The sequence below is a fragment of the Hippocampus zosterae genome, chromosome 3 (genome assembly GCF_025434085.1).
Source record: "Hippocampus zosterae strain Florida chromosome 3, ASM2543408v3, whole genome shotgun sequence".
Taxonomy (NCBI): Eukaryota; Metazoa; Chordata; class Actinopteri; order Syngnathiformes; family Syngnathidae; genus Hippocampus; species Hippocampus zosterae.
In genome coordinates this window covers 23,303,171-23,327,635 of record NC_067453.1, presented here as the reverse complement: position 1 = coordinate 23,327,635, position 24,465 = coordinate 23,303,171, and the positions used below count along the sequence as shown (strand labels likewise).

Genomic DNA, 24,465 nt, shown 5'->3' with positions numbered 1-24,465 from the left:
CCGGAATAACCAGTTTGACCACAACAGTCACCGAATGACCTAGTAACCCTCTCGATTAACTATGATTTGTGCCAAAACATTCTTCCCTGGTAAAAGTTTCATCCATGCAAAAGATTTTGTGGGAACTACGTTTTGAACAGGTAATCCTACTAACAATAACATAAATAACGTTCGTGAGCTATTCAAAGGACGTCAACATTGATAAAGAATGGCGACCTTATTCTCTGCCAACTATTGGTTATGAATGCAAACGCGACAAAAATGCCTGAGGAGTACTGCTGGGTTGGGTTGCAGCTAACTTGCGTCAGCTTCTCTACACACAATATGCAGATAAGCCAATGAGGGGCGGCTCCTCGGGCTAGCGTACATTTGTGGAATGTTAAATAAATTACTTTTTTGTTAAAGATGCTAACTTAGTATAAAAGTGAAGCCCTAGGACAAACACTTGAGGTACACCACAGATTAATAATGTCATTTCCAAATTCAAACAAGAATCCAGAATCCGAACCCCTGTCCACATAAACGCAATTCTTTGGCTTATTTGTGTCGAAAAGAACATGAATCAATATGCCTGGTAATTTAAAAATTCTTGCTATTCACTTGAAGAAAATTATGTCCACTTTCTACTAATATGAAGTTGGTTTCATATTGACAGGGTTTTTCTCTTGGGATTTTTCACATACTGAGGTGTACCACAGACACGTAAGTACCTCTTAAAATTCAAACAAGAATAAAGCAACCGATCTGGGAAAAAAAGTGAATTTTTACCTTGTATTTTGCTGATTTTGTGTCGACATATTCGAGAATATGGGGTTTTCGTTCACTGCTGTAAACATCAAAGCTATTTTTAAAAAATGAAAATCAATTAATCATCCACATAATTTGAGTTTCACTTCTTGATTTGAACTACTGAAGGGAAATAGAAATGAAGTTTTCTGCAATATTCTCATTTATTGAGCAATCCCAAACTATGTTGTTCTTCCATTATGCTGCAAATTCTTCAAATTCACAATGTGTTTAAAAACATGTGTTGAGAAAGTTCAAATATGTTTGTTTGAAGGTTTCATTAGAAATACATCAAATGATATGGTTTCTCTTTATCACGGAGGGTCTGAATTGCGTGCCTCCCAATGAACGGGGGTTTCACTGTTGTGCTTTCCTAACTTCAAGGTACTCAAAGCCCTCAAAAAATCTTCAACAAGGTCGTGAGAATTGAAGCTGTCTACAGGATGGAGTGGGGAAAAAAACACTCTACCAACCGAGTTACGTTGCCCCAACTAGGTTTGGGTAACCATTTGTAAACCCTTTAAAACAAACTAGTCGGAATTAACAAGACAGCAACTAATCCCGCCCTTTCAGATAGCCGATTTGGAATGTCGGTAAGTAGGTGCATACCTGCAAGGAGCATGGTAGAAGGGATATCCAGGCTGTGGTATGTGATTGCAGTATCCCGACTGATCCCACATGATGCTTTCTTTCAATTTCCCTGCAAGTCCACAAGTGCTGTTTCTATTTCGATAGTTTCACATAAATCACCGTCCCCCGAATGGCTCCGGGAGTCAGATGAAACCACGCACTGGTTTGCACACCTGGAAAGGAAGTCCCTCCCTTTCCCCTGCTCCTGTTTTTTTTGGGGGGGGGGTGAACAAACCCACAAACAACTATTCAGCAGAGCCCCAAACAAGTGCCCCGGGTGAGGAGTGTCATCACAGGCTCCCGTTGTGATGCCGACGAGAGTCAGACGTCCCCCCCACCGCCTTCCTCTCAGTAATAATCAGACGGAACAGCTGTCTTTGAGGTCAACCCCCGTCCGACGTCCATCCTCACGCATCCCTCCCGCTCCGCCAAACTTCACGGAATGTCGCAAATTCATTCCCAAATCTGTGCCTTGTTCGTCTTTTGAGATGAGAGGTAGCGAGAACAAACCGCTGCCTCTGTACCCGGCCGGCTTTCCCGCCTCGCAAAATGAGCAGCGAGCGCCTGTCGGAGGCGAGGCGGGAAGTGAAAAGGAAAGAGAGAGAGAGAGAGAGGGAGGGAGGCATACAGAGCCTTCCAATTCCTGCCTCATGTGCCACTGACAGGATGCATGCCGCTGTGGGACGGAAAGGACGAGATGGCCAGAGAGAGAGAGAGAGAGAGGGATGTGAAAGTGGCAATGTCTACATGCCCAATAAAACTGTGAGTCAGGTTTCATTTGACACCTGAACGCAAATACGTGAGCTCATCCTTTCTTGTCGATCTTGCGTAACCTCAGCAAACTGTCTGGAAGAACAGAATCATCACCTTTGAATGCTTGGTCAGCCAAAGTTTCCCTTCCCATTTGAGGATTCCAAGCACAAAAAAAAAACAACCCGATTTGATTTTGAATGAAATTACTGCACAGTGGCCTGGTGCCACATTTTCGCAACCTTTTTTGAACCGAGGCACATATGTTATTACTTTTGAGAAAAAAAGAAAAAAAAAGAAATCATACCAGACAGCACACCCAAAAAGTAAAATGTCACAGAAAAGCAAATTGTGACTGTTACGCTGAATATTCACATTTTCAAAATCATTGTTCAAGGGGGTGAAAAAAAACAACCTTGCTTGGGTTATGAAATGACGAATTAGACGTAACGAGATCACATAAACTCATGACAAAATTGATGTCACTGTAAGAAAATATTATGTTTCCAATCGCGCCAAAATTCCAACAGCTGACTTTTGAGCGCTCCAGCCGTGCGCTTCACCTTCCTCATCATCCGCCAAAAAAGCATTTTTCGAGCAGTGCCTAAAAAGTCAATTTCAATGATATATGTTTAATTCATAATCCGCCACCACCATTTTGCATGTCCCTTGATTAGCAGACTGGACCTTGTGGCGAACGGCAATGAGAAGGACGCCTGCACTTGCTTTATGGAATTGCCGAGGTATCGGGAAATCCTCAGAATCAGGTGACTCGGATGCAAAAAAAAAGAAAAGAAAGAATAACCTTGTAAATGTAGGTAACACCAAACGTGAAAACAGAAAACGTGTAGCATGCTGGTGAACTGACCTTCCGCTTAAGCGTGCGACAGGTGGCCGATGAGCTAAATCCAAATGTGCGGTACTCATGGATCGGACTAACTTGACCTTGCTGCAAGGTTGTGACCGTCCTACACCTGGCAGGAGACTCCTGACATCCCTCAGAGCTGCTCCACCAACCATCAATGCTTTTAAAACTCTTTGATTAGATTGGCGCTTCCTAAACCGTTGCGCCCTTGGGGACGTGTAATGGCCATATAATAATTAGATTAGATAAAGTGATTGATTAGTGGCTAGTCCAGTTTATTTATTCTTTTTTTTTAACGAATCAGATAATTATTAAGCAATCACAATTGATGCCAATTTTTTTTTTTTTTCAAGAGGCATCCAGAACTGGGGGGAAAAAAAAAACACATTGGTGGGGCACGAATAATAACAAACCAAAGACTTATTTGAAACACCATATTATGAAAATATACCTCTTTAAAACATAACCCCAGTCGCTGAGATGGAAACACTTCTGCAGCGCCTCCTCTGTGTCTTTCGAACAAACTGTCTCCGCTCTTAGGTTGGCCGTCGACTCTTCACATACACATTTTTTTTTTTTTTAAACCACATCTCCAGTGTAAATGACCTGTCAAGACCATGACGTGTTCATTTTGAAAATCAAATATGGCCAATGACCACAAACGTTTCCCCACTCCAGATGTAAAGAGGATATTTGCAGTTCGGAACCAAGCAGGAAATATGCAACGGGTAGTGGGAGAGATCCACATGGGCAAGTGTACGGTAATTGGCTGGTTACATCACCGTCACCCAGAAAGTGAAAAGGATGACGGGAAGCAATTATCAGCTGGGAGGAAGCGGCGAGATGATATAAGGGAAAGGATGAAAAGGAACAATAGGCCGCACGGGCCTTGGAGCTCCTGCTCTATGTATTTATCTGGAAATGTAACTGACTGAATCTAATCTGTCTTGGAAAACACAAGGGAACGCCGCCTGTTACCCAGAAGCCTCAGGGCGGCAGGAGTACCACTGAGCCGGTGGCTCATTTTATAGGTCCGTCACATCTCAAAATCCCAGACCCTCCGCTCAACACACCTCCGTGTTCAAGGTCACACCTGAGATCGTTCCAGACAACGCTACGCGACGCATTAATAAGCACACTTTAGGAACAAGCTTTGGCTTTGTTGTTCACTCCTTGAGGGAACTTTATGGCGGTTTATTTACCAGCTGAAAAAAAAATCTTCAATTACGATTTAATAAAGAATAAATAGTCGGTAATCTGTCTTTCGCAAACACTTTCCCCTAACAGTCGCTTTGCTTTGAAGCATCGCTACAAGTCACTAAATGCCACGAATGACAGAGGCGACCCCCTGATTTTCATCAATATTCATCAGAAAAAATTGACAAATGCAATATTTGCCACAGAGTGAGAAAACCACCATAAGTTCCGTCCCAAATAATAATTTTGAGCCTCGCGTTACTTGAAGGATTTCAACATGGAGACGTATCTCATGTGGCGCTTTTTTTCCATTCTTATGTCCTTGCGATCTTGTGAAATGTCATCAGTCGTGGCCCAAGTACTGTTTCAATTGAAAGTGTGCGTGTGTGTGAGAGAGAGAAAGAGAGAGCGAGCGAGCAAGACAGAGAGAGAGAGAGAGAGAGACAATTGGATTTAACAGAACCTGCACACACACACACACACACACACACACACACAGAGGCTATTAATACACCTTCAAGTTTGCGCCCTCGGGCGTCATTGCACTGTTTTATCTCCTACTTGCAATCTGACTACAATTAGTCCAATTCTTATTCTTTTTCTTTTTTTGGATTGGGTACAGCTGGTTCGGGGCCAGTTCATGCTAAGCAAGCATTGAAGAACCAGACTCTAAATGAGATTTTCCGACCTCAGGGCAAGTCTCTTTGAGTTATTTAATTATCTGATAAAGAAATAGTGAATGGGGGATATTAGAGGACTGGTCTATGAGCATAGTTTAGCATCTGTTGTGAATTGCATATTAGGCGCATTTGAATATGTACACAGTTGGTGTTATTTGACACTCGCGGGATAGTTTATAAAGTGAACCAGCTCACACAGTGACACGTGGGACTGAAGGTAAACATAATTGAAGTTGAGATCATCCTTCTTTCATTCATGTTGCAATATTTGAATGAAACAAAGTAAGAAAGAAAGAAAGAAAGTGAAGACCTTGAAGCTTAGATTGGCGCCCTCTGCAGTCGGAACGAGGTAACTTTCTTTGGAAAGGAGCATGCCTCACTGGAATTTGTCTTGAATCTTGGTATTGAGAATGTGTGCATTCCTACTTATTTTTCACTGTGTTAAATGACTACACAGTGTCTGATGTTTCCAATCTGCAAATTAAGTGAAGCAGCCATCTCTAGCATGAGTCTCGGTTAGTGTTCCAAATAACTCCAGCTGGCTGGTTGAGATAATTCTCCCAAAATCTATGTGAAGATGGAAAAAAATGAACAACAATGCCATATTACGCATTTACCAACTCTGTTGTAAACCACAGGAGACCTGTACTTTGAGTTTTCTTTTGACAAAACAACCTTCGGCCGCCATTAGGACATGTCACAGCTTGAAAAGAGCAACCCCTTGACCACACACTGCACCGCTCGCACCTGTGTCCAACATCAAAGCAGCAGTGCCACTTGTGTCGCAAGTGAATCTCCCCCATCACGTCTTCATGTGCACCATTTGATGAGGCCCTCTTGATATGCGGGGCGAGCTTGTTCCACAGAGATGGAACAAAGCTCATAAAAATTCCAGTCAACAAATTGGACTCCAGCGGCAGTAAATAGCAATTGAATATTAAAAAAAGAGGACTGACTGGAATGTACACGGAGGCCCGGCGGGTTACGCAAATGGAGGCGGCAGATAAGTGCGCCGCTCAAATTGCAATGCTGGCATTTTTATTGTAATGAGATCGTCTCATCTGCGCGACTGCTGTATCATGTCCGTCGTGTTGATTCAGTCCGAAAAATAAGAGATAAAGGCCATCGCGTGTTCTTTCTTTGAAAACACGGAGTCCTTCAGGGTGTCATAACTTGGGATATGGAGTTTTTTGGGGGTTTTTTTAAGTCGATGCTGATTCAGATGACATATTCATCGGCCAGGGCGGCCTGGTGGGCCAGTGGTTAGCGCGTCAACCTCATAGTGCAGAGGTACCGGGTTTAATTCCAGCTCCGCGGCCTTTCTGTGTAGAGTTTGCATCGTTTTCCCCATATCTGCGGGGGTTTTCTCTGGGTACTCCGGTTTCCTCCTACATTAAAAAAACATCCATGACAGGCTGATTGAATGCTCCAAATTGTCCCTACATGTGAGTGTGAATGCGCATGGTTGTTCGTCTGCGTGCCCTGCGATTGGCTGACAACCGGTTCAGTGTGCGCCCCCTCCACCACTGCCCGAAGACGGCTGGAATAGGCTCCAGCACCCTACGCGACCCTTGTGAGGATAAAGCGGATAGGAAAATGAATGAATGAATAAGGATTCAGTTGTTCCCATGACTGTGTTTGCAGCTCAAAACGTCTCTCCCCATTGAAATGAATGGAAATGTCATTCATCCGTTCCAGCCATACATTGTGCTCATTCTGGCATGCGCACCTTGGCCATCAGTGGTCAAAATAATGCAATCATACAGACACACATGAATAAGAGTTTCACAAATGACTTAATAAGGTCACACGAGTCATTTTTTGCAGAGAATCAAGAATATATCGTCCTTGAAGGAGGTTTATTGATTTTTGCTTAGTTGAACAGTAAGTTCGACCTGGAGTGGGCAAAAAAACAACAACAACGAGGCCACAGCTCTCGGCTACTATCTGCAGAAATTTGGTATGGCAGTATGGTACGTGGCAGTCGTCAACACGTCAAAGCATAACTATTTGGCTCCATACGGTTTTATTCAACTTCATGGTTGCAGTGCCCAATTCCTCTCATGGGCTGTTTTTTACCACTTGCGTCATATTGACATCGTCACAAAAACATAAAAACAAAAAAAATGAATAAAAAGCAAGCAGCAGACCCAGACAAAAATGATTATACATCAGTGGGTTTGGAACAATGGCGCGTGTGGTCCAAACAACACTCAGGACCCGCATTAGGTACCCATGCATCCCAAATTTACCCAGCAATTGGAGCAGTTAATTTTGGTGCCTTTTTGTCAATAAAGCAGCAACCATGCAAGAGGAAAATCCATATTCGAGACAAATACAAGAAAGTGAAAAGCTCCACAGAGCTTTTGATGAAATCCATAATCTTCTGCTGGTTTGAACGGGTGGGGTGGAACGTGACAGACTGCCATTTGCCAAAACAAATTACAATGACTCTCAAGTCTTGCTGCACAATGGAAAACTTTCATTTGCAGACAATGTATTTGAGCTTCTTGATGACACACCCGACATTACTGCCGTCTGTATTATCGCATCGCCTGAGCGTCGTTCGGCTGTCAAGCGTGCACCATTCAAATGGATGCAAACAGGTGCCGGCAATATCTGATTGTTTCTGCAGGGGTGTTTGTTTGAATGTAAAATGTTTTTCATTCCATCTGCTTCACATTTTCTTTCTTCCACAGCAAGAGCTTGAAGGGGGGCTGAAGTGCGACCGTGTTTTTTGATCCTAAATGTTTGTGTGATACAGGGGAAAAAAAGAAGGAAATTGTCGAGGAGAATCCTGAGGGAAGCTACGAGGTAATGAACCACAGACACATATTGATTCTCTATTTGTTTTACCGTCTCAAATCACTGACTGAAAGCAGTTAAGTTATATTTAGTACATTTGCATTTAACTTTTAAGAACTGTTTTATTTAGAATCTTTATTTAGACACAATTTAGAGGAGCTCGGGATACAAATGACCCAATTTGCAAGTTTTGGGATATAAGCTGTCGTTTGGCCACTTGTTTTTTTTGCTTTGACTGCTGTCAGGCTGCTGAATAAAAATAACAACAATAATAATAATAATTGAATGATGTGAAAAACAATTGTAAATAGCACTGCGCTTTATCCATTTTGTATTTATATTGCACTTAATTGAATGGTGTTTGTTTGTTCTTTCTTATTTTTACCCACATTCTTGCTGCTGGAGGCTGTAAATTTCCCCAGTGTGGGACGAATAAAGGATATCTTATCTTATCTTAAGAAGCAGAAAGTGAACAGTTTTTCAAAAACGAGATGGAGCTATTTTTTTGACACATCCGGTTGAAGGTTACCGTCAAAGTTAACATCAAACAAAGAGAAGATTTCCTGTCATGTATTGCAACAACCACCAAAAAAGGCTCAAGTCAGCTAGCTTCATGCTAACTCAAAACACCATCAACATTACGCAACGGAAAGTTGAACACAGTGAAGCAATGCATGTAGACAGATGATATAACTGGACCTACAGGCATATATTTCTTCATACTTTCCCAAAAAAACCACGTTGATGACGCTTGCTTGTAACGATCTCCATGAAATATCCGTAAGTCCGTATTCCGCTAACCCCAGGTGGCCAAAGTGGGCACACCGAATGGAGCACCACAATGTCCAATGAATTGAAGCCCCCCCCCCACCCCCACCCCCCAAAAAAAGTGGCAAAAACAGCTTCAATCTTTATCTTTTATTTAATTATGTCATCCAGGTGCGTTGCATCCCTTCAGGCCCGGAGCTCGCCATACGATTAGAGGGATAAGGTGGCGTGTACGAACATACAATAGCGCACACACAACTCCGATGAAGCTAAACAACAACGTGCACGGACAAGTCAGCTAACAAGCTAACAAACAAACAAATAAACACAAAGACCTTGTCGTCGTCAACATTTTAGCATACCTTGAATCACACAATGGATTCCTTGGGGAGAGTTCACCACGATCAAGACTGTCCGCGCCCTCGTTGGCCATAGCAAAAATAACGCGGCGTTTGACGGGAACCAACTTGACCCCGGTTTCATGCGTTGGCTTTCGGCTGCAGCAGGTCCCCATCCTTCCTCAAAGTCAGTACCGCAACGCCTGATGATTAGAGAGTGCAAAAAGCTCACGGGCTCCACAAGGCATGGCCGCCGAACCCCTTGTGACTCGTGTTTTGGTGCTCTCGTTCGACTGACACAAAGCCAATTGTCTACTCCAACCGAGCCGGCTTTGACAAGGTCTCAAGCGACTTGTTGTTTGTCCCTCAATCGCGCCATTGTGTGAGGCCTCCTTTGCTCCGGGTTGGACACAGATGGACACCCACCGCAATTTCCAGTCCCGGACAAAGAAGGCATCCCGGTGTTTTGGCTCAGCGTTAACAGAAAAGTTCATGTTTCGTGACCTGTTTTTGCACCTTCATTTTTGGTTGCTGTAACTCTGCTGCTGCTGTTGCAGCAGTCAACAAAAGCACGTTTTCTGTTTGTTTTTTCTAACAGAAAATTAATAAGTGGAATCGGCTGGAGAGCAGAGCTCCATCCCCAACCTCAGTTCTGATGTTGTCTGAAAAGATAGCAGACATTATGAGAGGAAATACCCCACATGCTCCAACTTCTTATTTTTTTTTTCTTATGTTTCAGGTAAGGAGACACAGATGTTCTGCGGTAATCACGCCCACAAAACGTGTTGACATTTTGACTGGAGGGCATGAAAGAGATGCCAGCGTGCAGACCGATGTGCAGCACTGACATTTTATTTCGAGCCAAACACGGCACAAAGGTCATTCTCCAAATGTCTTTGGACACATCCATGCTCAGCCTTTCCTCGAATGACGGCTGGATGCATTTCAACACCAGTCGAACCGATCATAACGTACCGAGTACCACTTGATAACGACTAAGTCAACCTTCCTTAATTGAATTCAGATTCTCTGCGAGATCGGGAGGATTAATCCTTCCGCCTGAGGGCCAGGTGAAATATTCAGGACGTTTTCTTTCCAGGCCAACTTCAAAGACACACACACAAACACACTGATGTTGGGTACTGAAACGCCGGGGAAAAAAACTCCTATCCTAAAAATAACACCTCTGTTTTGAGAAGACGCTTGCTTCGTGGCTATTTTTTTGCGAATCTTGCTAATTAACCTGGTTCCATCTCAATTAGGCTCATTCGACTTCATCTGTGAAAAAGGAGGAGGAAGCGAGCAGAAATCTGTGTGTGTATTTTGGTGGGAAATTGCACGGCTTTTTGGGGTCTATCTTGTGCCAGATGATATTGTACTGAATCATTATGGCGGCCACTTTGCCAATTTGCTAGTTGCACCATTTTGGGGACATATTGAGATGACTTTTTAGGTGTCATCTTGGGTCAGAATTTTTGGGGATTCAAAAGCCATTGTGTTCTTGTGCTGATTTTCAGTGCAGACAATTTAAAGTTTTCACGTTTGAGGTGCTTTTTGCAGAAAAAAAAAATCAAAATTGGACTACTTTCATGCAAACGTGCTGCTTTTTGTGATCCGTCTTGCGTCAGGTGTTATTCAAAATGATTCCGTTTTGTTTGGTTGTTTGCTGTCAGAAATTTATTTTTCCAGGAAAAAAAAGTACGATTTACCACTTTTGGGGCAAACTAGCTGTCGCACGGTATACTCTTGTGTCCATTCATAGAAGCCAGTCAATAATTGTTCAAGTATGTGTCAAATTATTTTCAAGGAGGGATTGTGGACAAAAAAAATGTTTGCAACATCTCACATCTCAGTGTTGTTAAACGTGAAGACAATTTGCAAGGCACATTTATTTCCCTTTTGCTGGCAATTTAAAATGAAGCCACCGGCCGGATATAGCCCCCGGGCCTTGGGTTTGATACCAGTGGCACAAAGCAAATAGAACTCCCAAGTTCTGTTTGATGCCTTAGACCAGGGGTGTCAAATTCATTTACGGGCCACATTGTATTTACGGTTGGCCGTTATGAATTTGGGGAAACCAAAAAAAATCTTTAATCACCTCCATATATTACATACATAGCGCACAAAAGATGATGGATAACTACTTTTTAAATCAGAAGTCAAGAATAATGACTGTTCTTGTGGATGACATATGACAATTTGAAATGTTGGTTAAGACTTGCGCAAGCATCGTCAAACTTAACATGCTTGATTTTGCTTTTGCGGGCCAAATAAAATGATGTGGCGGGCCAGATCTGGCCCCCGAGCCTTGACTTTGACATTTTGCCTTATATGCATACTTGTCCAGAAAAAGTCCAAATTGTTCCCCTTTTCAAGCCAAGTTCAACTTTTTGGGATTTATCTTGTGTGATAAATTGTTCAAAATCACAATGATTTTTTTTTGTTATGTAGCACAACAAATGGCTTTGTAGTACTTTTGCATCGACCGTCAGTCAAAGTCATTTGGGATCTTGTTTGCCACGCAGATTCGAGAATTCCAAGTTTTGATTGACCTTCGGACAAATTTTTGGAGAACAGGTCCCTGCTTTGACACAACACTAAAAGTATGAAGAGGATTCACGAAGTAGTGGTGGTTGCTTTGTTTCTATTTGGACAGCAAGAAACTCGTCATGTTCTTGGGGAGAAAAAAAAGAATCTAAAAAATGCAGCTCTTGGTCAATAATTGCATTATAAGCTTTAGAAAGCAAAACCGGTCATTATTCCAATGACTGTGGTAAGCTCGAAAGAAGTAGAAAGACCTCCAAAGTCGCAAGTCTGAGTCGTTGGAAAGGAACGGCATTCAGACTGATCTGTGTGCGAAAGTCAGGAAAGCGTGTCAAGTCCTTTCGGAAGAGAAACGCGAAGAGCTCTATTCTCAGTTTCAAGTTTCAGAGTAAGTGGGGAGACCTTTAAGTGGCATCTATTCACTTGGCTGGCTTTGTTCGCCATTATGACGCGTCGATGACAAGAAGACTGCATTGTGACTGACGCACACACACGCGTGCATGTACCTACAGCATACGCGGGGGGGGGGGGGGGGAGGCATGCGCGCACCCTGTCGATAAATCATTAGCTGCTTCAAGACTTCAGTGAGAACACATTGAGTCAACTGTGAGTCACTGTCTCTCTTGTCTCAGCAGACCCTGACATTTACATTATTTATTTTTCAAGACTTTCAGCACAGTTTTTCCTGCAATCTACCATATACCAATGTTTGTAATTCGAACCCAGAACCCCTAAACTGTAAGGCAGGATTGATAACACTTAGACATCATGCTGCCTTTTCATTACTTCCTGTGGGGGAAAATTGTTGCAGCGTACCAAATAATAATAAGAATCCTCAAATTCCACTGCAGAGCAGCGTGGTAATGCAGTGGTGAGCGCATCTGGCTCACAAATAGAAGTTTGGAGTTTGAATCTCTGCTGGACGATCTCTGTGTGCATTTTGCATGTTACGTTCCAAAAAATATGCATGTTAGCTACTTTGAAAACTAAATAGTCCCAAAGGTTTAAATATGAGTTTGAATGGCTGGTTCTCTCTCTTTTCTGCGCAAGTTCCACTGTAATTCATTGACCAAAAAAAAAAAACAAAAAGGCCCAAAAAAAGTTTAGCCTTTTCAAAACTGTTCACTCAAAATACATTAATGATCCACTCGGTTCATCCTGACGTGGCGCAATTGGTTATTAATTTACTCTGGCGGGTCAAAGTCTGCCACATGAGTCGGGAGGACAAAGTGTGACAAATAAGACTATAAGGGAGTCCCTGGTTCAAAATGCAACACAGTGACAAGTGGATGTGAGATGTTGTCCTTGAATTTCCTTTAACTTTTTCACTTTCACCCCTTCTAAGCAATGATGTGTTGTTGACAGAGACAATCGTTTTCGGACAAAACAAAGCGTCCTTTTCATTTGAAGACCAAGTGGATGCCTTCCTTTCAGGCCTGCCACACACCAAATCAGGCCCGCGCACTTGACGATTGGCTCTTGCACACAATATTTTGAGCGCCACTATCAGTGTACTGCACGATTTTATTCATTGAACCACAAAAACGGCACAATTTAACGAAAAAGAATATTGGCCCTGGCCGCTTTTTCATAACACATGGAAAAAAAACGTCAGCAAAAATCTTCTGCTTTGCTTCATCTGGTCCATGTTTCGTGTGGTCCACACCATGTCCCCAGAGAAGCACAATCACAGCTCTTGCGAACATCACATGACCACACTCGGAAAACAAATGATCTGCTCATTACCTGAGCTCTTTGCAACTCTGATGTCATGTTGACTTGACTGCCCCTTAGATGGATAAAAACAGGTGGAATGTGCTGCTTCATTCATATTCATTCCACAAATGCAATCATAATGCCCTTGTGCTGCAATCGAGGTAAATAATTTTAAATAACGCAACATACAATTTTACAAAAATTGTAAAAGTATTATTCCTGAATATTTTTTTTACTTTCAACTACTCAAAATGTTCAGTGGCATCAACGCTGTACATACACTTATAGTTCTTTTTTTCTTCTTTGTATTTTTTGCCCTCTATGGTCAATAAAAGCGGTAATGTGCTCTGACCAAAACATACATATATATATATGCTGTATGTTTTGGTCCGTAACTACAATATAAAAAAAAAATCCTCGTCTCACCCCCCCCCCCCCCCCTCGAGTGGTGTCCGTCCCTCATTCAGCTCGGGTCCTCTTCCAGAGGCCAGGAAGCTTGAGGGTTCTGCGCAGTATCCTTGCTGTTCCCAGCACTGCACATTTCTGGACTGAGATGTCCGATATTGTTCCCGGGATTTGTTGCAACCACTCATCTCATATATATATATATATATATATATATATATATATATATATATATACTAGCTGGTTCGCCGCCCTCCGGGCGGCTCATCAGCTAGTTCCTGCGGAAGGCTGGTAAGGTGGGCCTTCGGCCCACAAAAGTGTTGTTGCTTGGTTCAACTTTTTGTTCATCTTCATTGCTTATCGCGAAAATAAAGAGATGTTTAGCTCTACTAAATAACTAACAATTTCATTGCAATGCTTGTGGGTAGACAACATTTTTTCGCTAAGATGCCCGCGCGATCGTAGTGAGCCACTGCCTGAGCGGCGCAGTGGCGGCGCGGTGAAGTAGGTACTTTTTGAAAAGGGACAGACGGAAGGACAGACCGCGTGCGGGACGACGCGAAAAAAAAATATATATATATATATATATATATATATATATATATATATATATATATTAGAGCTGTCAGTTCAGTGGGTTTTTATTGGCATTAATTTAAATGAATTTTAACGGGATTAAAATTGTTCTCGCGAGATTAACGCGGCCCACGTCACAAGCGGATGTTACGTTGCTCTATAAATACATCAGAAAAAAAACAACAAGCGCGCTGCAGAAGTCCACGACCATTTCTGTTTTGCCAACCACGGCAGCGCGAGACACCGAAAATTGATACTTAAAGAGTTTATGAATGGAAAGTTGACTTTTCAAAAGTTGCCATATTGCTCCACTGACAAGACCAAAGTTATCTGTTCTTCTCTCTCTCTCTGTATCATACAGGTATACGATGTATGCCACTGACGCGATTGTTACTTGTTTGGAACTATTTTGTGTTGAGGTTACAGTGTTTTGTCTCCACGTAAATAGAGCAGGTGGAGCTTCTCTGTGTTCGTCTGACAGTGCGCTACAGTGGTAGCGACCTAGCGAAAGTGAAATGTCTCCAGTGTTGTCATCGAACCAAGTGTAGTCATTCGAAATGAGGTCTACACACAACCGTAGAGAGACTTCCGCGCAAGAAGGACCAATACAATCAACATAGCCTGACTGTGTTAGGGGGAGTGAACCCCTCCCCCGCGTTCAGAATGGTTTGCCCCTGCAGCACGGGGGAAGTGCGTGTGCTTGTTTGTACGGCCGGCAGTTTCCAATACAGCGGCACATAATGAACACTGGTGCCCGGTGTCTCGTTATTCTTCAACAAACATACAGAAACAGACTGCTGTGTTGAAAGCAAACTTGAGAAAAATGAAGTATGCAACCATGGTTTAAATCCACTATAGGCTGAGTACTAGTGTACCTTAGATGTGTACTTCACAATGTTATATTGCTCTGTTTTGATTTCATAAAAAAGCTGTTAGAGCAGCTGTTGTGTGACAAAATATTTTTTTCACCGTTATTGATGGACAGTAATTTTCACACAGATTATGTGTGAATAACTGCACCAAGTGAAAAATGTTTATGTAAAATTGAAAATCGAAATTGTTATTTCAGTAAATATTTGCATTTGGCACATAGAAAACTGATTCATGATTCCATGTTGATGAGAGCATTAAAATGGGGAAAAATAGGACAAAAAATGTAAAAGGAAATTCAGAAACGATAAAAAATGTGTGAGTAATCACGATTAATTTTTTAGTTGATTTGAATTAATTATGACAGTTGTATTTTTAATTAGATTAAATATTTTAATCGTTTATAAATATATAGGCGTGGCAGGCTGATTGAACACTCTAAATTGTCCCTAGGTGTGAATGTGAGCGTGGATGGTTGTTCGTCTCTGTGTGCCCTGCGATTGGCTGGCAACCGATTCAGGGTGCCCCCTGCCTACTGCCCGAAGACGGCTGGGATAGGCTCCAGCACCCCCGCGACCCTAGTGAGGATTAAGCGGTTTGGAAAATGGATGGGTGGATGGATATATATATATATATATATAAACATCAATTGGAATATTTCATACCACACAATTTTTATGTTTTGTCTTTGATTTATAGATGACAATGTGCAAAAATCTACAGAAATTGTAGAAATTGTAACACAGTACTAACTAACTTTTCACTTCCACCGGCCATTTTCATATAAAGATCGACTTTCAAAGACCGAAATGAAAACATATATAATAAGTGTTTCCGTTATGACAATAATGTCACAGCATTTCTTAACCAATGATAAGAGTTGTTGTCTGCGAATTATTGATCATGATAATTTGGCCATGACGCTTTTCTTTGCGTCGCTGCTCTTGTCCCCCGCCGCTGATCTGAATTGATTAAGGCCAGCGGCGATCGGGGTTAGCCTCAAGTCATTAACTTTCGGCTAACGTCTGACGCGTCTGCTAGCATCCGCTACCCATGAGTGAACATCACTGTCAGTCGAACACTACGCCTGGGGGAATGTTGTCCAACATAGATCGTAATTATCTGCCAAGCGTTTTTTTTGGGGGGGGGGGGGGTTGCTTGTTTTTAACCTGCTTGAGCAATGTAACCCATGATTTCGGGGTTTTTTTTGTTTTTTTAAATATCCGCAATTGTAAAGTAACATTCAGTGATTTCCATATAATACAACAGGCTGCTCTGCCACCTCCAAAGGGCCCCAGTCTCTCACCTTTTTTCCCCCCTTACGTCATGAAATGCTAATAGTAGATCCAATTTAACAGCCACACTTTTGCACAGCTTGCTCTGCCTCTGAATTTGTCCATCATCTGTTCCCTACATGAATGATTCATTGTGAACCTGAACAAATCAGAAGTAGTTCTTTGCTTTTAAGTGCGTGCGCTTCCTGTGCTCATAAGCCTCCATTGCCAAACTTCTCTTCAACGCATCTCGATGATGAATCTTTTCTGCTCGCTCTCTTTTTTATGCTTGCGCTATTCTTAGGATATTCATTCACGTCAGCATGCATGTACGACTAGACACAAATCTATCAGGCCTTCACTCGATGCGAGACGCATGCTTTTAAAAAAAGTGTTCCACTAGATGTTAGGCCACTCACACTCCTGCCATGATGTAAGCCGATTGGAGATAAGCCTCTTTGTCGCGGACTTCCGATAGGATCTTTCGTGTCACAACACTTTCAAGGTTTTTCACCTTCGGTGTATTCATTTTGAAAAGATAGAACAGTGGAAAAAATGTGTTATAGTCACAACATGTTCAATGTAAAGATACTGTTTTATCGATATAGTTACGCACACATACTTATACATATATATTCCCAAGCACTATGACACAGTGTGTTGAGGGAAAAAAAATGATCCAATTTGACAAAAAAAAGTAGCTGTCCAAGTACCTTCATGATGATCAACATTAAAATACAATAGCGTAGTATTAATCAAAAACAAGCTTTGTTGTCAACCATATTATTGTAAGCTAGTGTCACTTTTATGCACGGTTTAAAATTAGCACTGTACCTAAATATGGTAACATTTAAAAAAATAAGTTAAATACAACTGAACTGAAGTTAGGCCGTGATTCTGTCAACTGTCACTAGAGGGAGCCTGTACTACACTTTGAGATTTCCTGGTTTCGGTCTTTGATTGTATTATTTACTTCAGCTTTAACTGCAAAAATAAAAAAAATGTGGAAAAATATTCCCTGTTAAAATTTGTAGCTTGAGAGAAAAATGTGGCTTAAAACACTGCCTGCAGTTAATACATGACTTACAATAGTGACTATTTCTGCTTCCATTATTTGCACTGGGAAAACTGAGCTCATTGATTGTAGATTAGAGACGTGATGAAGGCCACGGGGACAAAACCCCTCTTTCACTTGGCATACGATCAAGTTTCTTTCCGCCCATCGTAACCCCAACTCTCATCTAATCCCCTTTCTCGCAGCAGAAGCCCCTCACTAAGGGGGGGGGGGCTGCGTGACAGTGGGCTAACAGACAGACAGGTCACAACAGTAGGTGCAGTGTAATACTGTTGGAATCTAAGACAAACATCCTGACCAATAATTAACCACACGCACACACACACACACGGCGCTACAGTATGTTTGTGAGGGGTAGTGGGAGGTGTTCTGCAGTTGTCATTCAGTCCAAATACACTACACTGAGTCCACAAGTCGGGGCAGTTATTCAACAAGTCCAAGCAAAGTAAACTTCACCCGGCGGGATAAATATGCCAGCAAATAGCCAGCAGGCAGACAAACATTGTGTCACCGGATTTATCAACACAGTGTGTCTCGCCATGATGCCGCTAAGAACCGTGGAGTTAGTTCATTGATGTCACAGTTAAATGGGCGTGAGCAGTCACAACATTAGATACACCTGAACGCATCATGGAGATCCCATATTGAGCTCGGATGCAAAAATGGATGAACAATGAAAGAAATATTTTAAAAATGGCTTCACCATTAGTTACACCACAACACACGGGCACTGTATCAAACAAATCGGATGTCACTAAATGATACTGCTGGTGAATTAAAATAAAATCAAAGATAATAATCCACGTGCACACACTATAGAGATTGAATATAAAAGTTGTCTCAAAAAAATACGCAAACTGAATCGAAAATGAAGTTCCATAAAACACAAATAAATTCATGCTCAGTTTGGATTGACAATCTCAGCAAGGTATTCACTTCACAATATGTTTATAATTGTCATATTGACCGCAAGAAATGACATTCATCACACATTGCTTGTGCAAGTGTACCTAATGTTGTGGCAAGGGAGTTTAAACCATGCAAGAAATACCATATAAATCCCCCACATAGGGACAAAATGCTATCAATAACTTTAAAAGAGATTTGTCATGCATTTAGTAAAAAGACACCCAAAACCTTTTGCATTGAATGTGCCGCAGGTGATGTTTTGCCTGTCGCTGGTGTCACAGCAGGCGACATGCATCGTTTGAATATCGAGATACTTCTGGGCTCAGGCAACCAAATATCATCTCTAAGGTAGGGAAATATGGCACAAAACACTGCTGGTACACAGTAGCAACTAGTGGTTGTGCACATTAGTCAACGAGTCCAACATTCTAAAACTTTGCGCAAGAACCACCTAAAATATCAATATATTTTGTTCTCCAAGTATTATCATCCTGACCAAAGTTAAAATACAGTCATGTAGTTGACCCAAGTGTTCATTTGAACAGAGTCAAAGGCTTTCATCCAATAAGTAGGGATGGCCAAGTACCAATACCAAGTATCCATATCGGGCCGATATCGGGCTTATCTCAAATTATCAGGATGCCCGTCCATTGATACTAAAGGCAGAAGGGTTTTTTTGTTTGTTTTTTGTTTTTGTTTTAATCTGACATTGAGTTAGTCTTTCATGCCAGTCGTTAGTGCTACACTACAGTGGTTTGAAACATCAGTGAATTATCATGTGGGTCAGAAAGACAGAACTCTGTTCGAAATTACTGTATCTGTTATTACGGTACTGAAATTTTATGTATAATAAGTACGAGTATTGATACTTGGAATGAGTGAGTGCTCAAGAGTTAATAATGTACTCATAACAATGAGTTAATACTCACAGACATCTCTACTTAAGTGTATGTAATGTAAGTCACTGGAAAATAATACAAAATTTGAACGCAAAACGCTGTACTTAAATGCGATGTAAATAAATGATTCAACGTCAATAAACAGTAAAACAAGTTAAATAAAAATGTACCTAAATAAATAAATATTTGAAACAGTTCTGAAAGACTAAATGCACACGGTACTTCAAAGTTCTTCACGGACCACCAGAGGGACCCCACATGCCAATTGAAAATCACGTTGGGAACCTGCGGGCTAGTCTATTTGTCGACTTAACTACTCAAAATATACGTTTAGAGCCTTACGTCGACTAGTCGTGAATTAAGTTGTTTTCCCTTGCAAAAGAAAAAAAAGTCATTCAGGGAGAACCAGCAAAGCGGTTAAAGCCAGACTTCGCAAAATACATGAAATGCAAATACAGTTGTTGTGTACCTAATGAAGAGTCCCTGAGTGTTAACGAATGGCAGCCATTATTCAGAGCTGAGTGCCAACTTGTGATGCAGGTGACGCGTTCACGAACATTTCTTAAACTTTTTATTCGGCACTTACTCGATGAAGTAGCTCGCTCCTTCATCCGTGAAGCCTTCCTCCCATCCCTTGGGCAGATCTGAAAAGACGGAAAAAAACAAACTTGAAAGTTGAAAGCCGAGTCGTGTCGAGAGGAACCGGGCCAACCGGGGCTAAAGGAGGCGAAGCGGTCGGTTTGCTAGCTTACCTGACCGGATCATATGTCCCGAGTTGACCGGCTCGGCGGAGCGTGGGTGCAACCAGGTGGTCTCCCGCGTACGGTCGCTTGTTCCCGGATACACGCGTGCACAGTAGAAGGGTGGAGGAAGGCGGCGAGTGCGCAGGAGGAGGAGTGAGGGAGGGTTAAAAAAACACCTGTTACGCCGAAGCCAAAAGCGAAAATTGGCGAAAAAGGCACGGAAGGCAGATGACTCACTTGATGAAGAAGACCCTCCCGTCCCTGCACACGCCGTACGTCCAATGTTCGGGCAGGGAGTCCCGGCACAGAGACGCAGCCATGATCCGCTTGTCCTAGTTCATCTCTCGGCTGAGTCTCCCTGGAGAGAAGCGATCGCTCAGCATGGGCCGGCGCTGCCTTCAGGGACGCCGTCGAGAGGCGGACATTAGACTACTGCTCGTGGGAGAGGACGCTGATGACTCAGAGTAGATGAGGAACATCTCTTCATTATGTTCATCGTAAATGTGCGATTTTTTTTAATATAAAATTATTTATTGGAGGAAATAAGCCTACATCCAGATCCAGTCTGTGCGACAGCTGAATAAATTCCGATAATATATTATATTCATCAAAGATATTGGTGGTTGGGACTCAGAATATCAAGTACAAATCCAAAAATATATGATAAAAAGATATGCATTTCTCAATATTCATAAAATATAGAGATTAAAAATAGAATTTAATACACCAATATTAAATTGTTAAAATATGTATGTGATACCTAAACATTAATGATGCGCATATCAGGAGTGAGCATTATTTTAGAAATCATCATAGCAATATTGTACATATTTAGGATAAAATACTCCCATCAATTCCAAAACGTTTTCTAGTAAGCAATTTGTGATGAAGTGAAAGATGAAGTGGTTTGTTATTTGAATCACAGTGTGCTCGTGGTTCGAAACCCTGATTCAATGCCTTGGATCAGTTCTGGACACTGCAGGTTGCATCCCATTTCAAAATTCAAACTCCCGCCTTCACAAGGTCGTGTATGGGTCTGTTGCTTGTTGTGTTTTGACATCTGCATGTTGCAAACATCGCTACTCTCCTCCAGTTGTTCATTATGAAACACACACACACGCACTTCCATGTCCACGGTGCAGTGAGTTACTCGTCAGGAACGCTGAGCTCATCGGAATCTCCTTTTGCATCCTGGAGGAGACGTGTGGTGGCGTGCTAGTGTCAACACCCACTGATGCCCTGTCATTTCCTAATTCACTGTTGACACTTGCCCCCCCCCCCAAAAAAAAAAATTCTAACATGTTATTTCCCTGAAAACACATTCTGGACATGTTCCAGGCCTCATCCCGAAGGTGAACGCATTTTCCAAGTCTTTTGTGCGCTTATCTCAAGAGCTTTCGCTCAGCAGCACTTTTTTTTCCATGAGCCCGGAAAAAAAAAGTTACCGCCGAGGCAGATTGAGGAAAGGGCGTGCAGAGGTTGGATCTCTCTTGTGTTTGCAGAGAATTTGTGCAGACAGATAAAGTGTTCCCTAGGAAGAAAGCATAATGGAAGGCAGTCGCGGCCAAGTGCTGAGATCACCATGTGCTCGACTGCTGTTTTGGTGAAGCTATTACAGTCATGAGAACATGACTAGGGAGAACTTGGGGGGTTGTTTGACTCAAATCAAAACATGGAGAAATGCAGCAAGTATCCAGGCAGACTGGGAACACACAACATTGTGGAGCGATCACATGTTACAGACAACTAAAACTAAAACACAAAGTGAGTCACTATTTCAAGATAATGTATTGTCAGATCCAAGGTAGTTTGGGCGGAACTAGAAATAATTGCTGAGGACACCATCTCCGCATAACGTAAGGTCAGATGCACTGCCGGCAAAACCAATAAATTTGGTTTATTCCCGTAACGTAAACATAACATTGCGGAGCGACCGTAAGCGGGCGTCTAAGGGAAAAATAATGGTCATACTGTCGCCACATAATAGAAGGTTGCAACCACGCCAGACTGAACTGTCAGTGGCAAGATCGTCACGTCAAATTTATTCGTAGAGCGCTAAGTTACAAAAGAGTCTGAAAGGACTTCACAAGGTCCACAGGTGACAAATAATGACATTCCCTGATCTAAACATTGAAAAAACTCAATGTGGAAAAAAAGGAACCTTGAGAAGGGACCACGGGTTGGGGTTTAATCTCCCTTCCAAGATGACCAGGCTCCAATAGATGCAGAATGGGCAACATTGAACATATAATGTAATGCTATAAAAGTTAACGAGAACAACTTGATTTGATAAGATGAAGTCAATGCAGAATTTTCTTTAGCAGTGCATCCAGGAAGGTGACCCACCTCAGATCTTGTTCCGGTTAGTTGTTGCAAAATCAGATTTGTGTGCTTTGTTGATGCTACCCACTAGGGGGCTAAGTTCTGATCCCTGTGGGACTCCACAGGTGACATTATAATACTCGGGTCACATAACCATGGATTACATGGTCCATCCTCTCTGAGGGATAAGAGCTATATAAATCAGCATGTATTGTATTGTATTGTATTGTAAATCAAGTGCTGAACATGAAATAAAAGGTGTTCTAGTTAGGATTGATGATTTTTGTCGACTTTTCTAGAGAAAGTGGGGGTTTGACATCAAGCATAATTGTGAATATGAAAGCACATGTCAGCAGCATGTACTACAACACTAATCATTAAGGGTGACATCTCCACATAATATAAAGTGAGAAGTAAGTCCAGTATCCCCCCCGTTACAGACGTGGATGCCCCACAACATTGTGGAGCGATCACATGTCAGAGGTTACAAAGATTTACATTCTTGCAACATGGTCTGACAGTTTTTTTTTCATTCAAGCAAAATCCATCTACTGTATTAAACAGTGATGGGAAAAGCAGACTCACACAAGGGAAACATACATGGTGCAAGATTCAAGAGTTGGATTTCAAGCCCCCCCTTAGTCCCTCCCTCCCTCCCTCCTCCTCCCATAGCAAACACTGAGGGTCCCTTTATTCACACACACAGCAAGGGGGCAAAAGTGCACCAATATGTCAGCCAAATATTCACGTTGTTTGAAGTGAGATACGAAAGACGTGAGCCAAACTTGCAATTATAAATCACGCTTACCACTTGTAAAGGAGTGCATAGCGTAACCGTCAGCCAGGTGTTTTTTCTATGTGACACCAGACATGGGCCAAGATTGTCCACTTATATGATAGCCTGATGCTGTGTTAATATGTACAAAATGATGAGTTATAGTTACTGTAAAAATGAGTTACCAAAATGAAGATCAGTCCTGTAGGTTTGTTTTTACGATCCGCTTTATCCTCACAAGCGTCGCAGGGCGTGCCGGAGCCTATCCCACCTGTCTTCAGGCAGGAGGCGGGGTACACCCTGAACTAGTCGCCAGTTAATCGCAGGGCACACATAGACAAACAGCCATTGATGCTCACAAATCAAACTTAGCGTCAATTTAGAGTGTTCCATTAACCTGCTACGCATGTTTCTGGAACGTGGGAGGAAACCGGAGCACCCGAAGATGATCAGCATGCTTGCAAAAAGGACTACAGAAATTGGGCAATAGTTACTATTGAGAAGCTGAACTTACAGATTTGGACAATTCTGAATTTTTAAAAAAAGGATTCTAAACAATTATCCCAAAAATTTGAATATTTTTTAATTGATTAACCATTGCAACTCCATTTTTTTAAAACTGCAATTAAAAAAATAACTGAAAATGACACAAATATTGTGTAAATTTTAAATAAAATTGAACTTTAAAAACGTGGATATAACAATTTAAAAAGACAAATGGAAACAAAATAATACATACTGTGTATCTCAAAATGAATACATGGAAGACTATCATTAAAAAAATAAAACCTATCAGTGAAATATATAATAAATATATGCTGAATAAAACCTCTCATCAAAACCAAATTAATGAAAAACAAACATAGGTAAACACATACATAAGTAAAGAAAACCCAGGGGTGTTTGACAAAGCAGCGCAAATAAGCAGAAGGTAAAAAAATAAAAAAGAAGGGGGGTGGGGCGGGGGAGGGATATAAGAGTAAAGCTTCCACACTATTCCAAAACCAAAAACATCCCTCTGGCACGGCGCCGGCGCCGCCGCCACACATTGTGTCTTGTCTTGTGCAAATGAAGGCTAAATAATGCATGGCTGAGCGCCATGCCTCAACGGACTGCTGAGTGCTGCTCGCAGCCCTCACTGACGCTCCCTTCTGTGGGCTTCCATTTCAACAGGCACAGCGCAAACTTTTAAGTCTGCACAACGAGACACGGCAAGCGCTCGACGCTGTTTGCTTATTGCACTTTTAATTTGTTTACAACTGCTCGGTGTCATTTGGCCACATCGATCAAAATGTAAGGAACGTCGATCGGGATTTGAATCGTATACACTGCTGCAAATTACACTACAAGCACAATAAGTATCATTTTGTTCAAATATGACACCAAAGTCAAAAAAGGTATTATAAATATAATGTAAAAAAATAAAAATAAAAATGACCCGCTGTATTACTATACTGTTTACAGATCATCTGTGTAAATGTGAAGCATAAAGCAGGACTTTTTATGTGACTTTGCCCCCCTCTATAGGTGGTCTTTAT

At 41.8% G+C, this 24,465-nt stretch overlaps 1 protein-coding gene across 9 annotated transcripts in view; it reads right to left on the bottom strand.

Annotated features, from left to right (window-relative positions):
- Window positions 1–20,236, bottom strand: part of LOC127597482 (pleckstrin homology domain-containing family A member 7-like) — a 75,824-nt gene extending 55,588 nt beyond the window's left edge. For 5 of the 9 annotated variants that reach the window (XM_052060530.1, XM_052060532.1, XM_052060535.1 and 2 more), the window contains exons 1-3: window positions 20,068–20,236; window positions 19,840–19,916; window positions 19,674–19,731 (exon numbers count right to left, since the gene is read on the bottom strand). In XM_052060530.1, the coding sequence (XP_051916490.1) occupies window positions 19,674–19,731; window positions 19,840–19,916; window positions 20,068–20,150 (218 nt within the window). In that variant the 5' untranslated portion in view covers window positions 20,151–20,236. Of the gene's footprint in view, window positions 1–1,395; window positions 2,159–19,673; window positions 19,732–19,839; window positions 19,917–20,067 lie in introns of those variants that run through there. The other 4 variants (XM_052060537.1, XM_052060538.1, XM_052060542.1 and 1 more) reach the window with 2 other exon arrangements.
- Window positions 20,237–24,465: the final 4,229 nt, after the last annotated feature.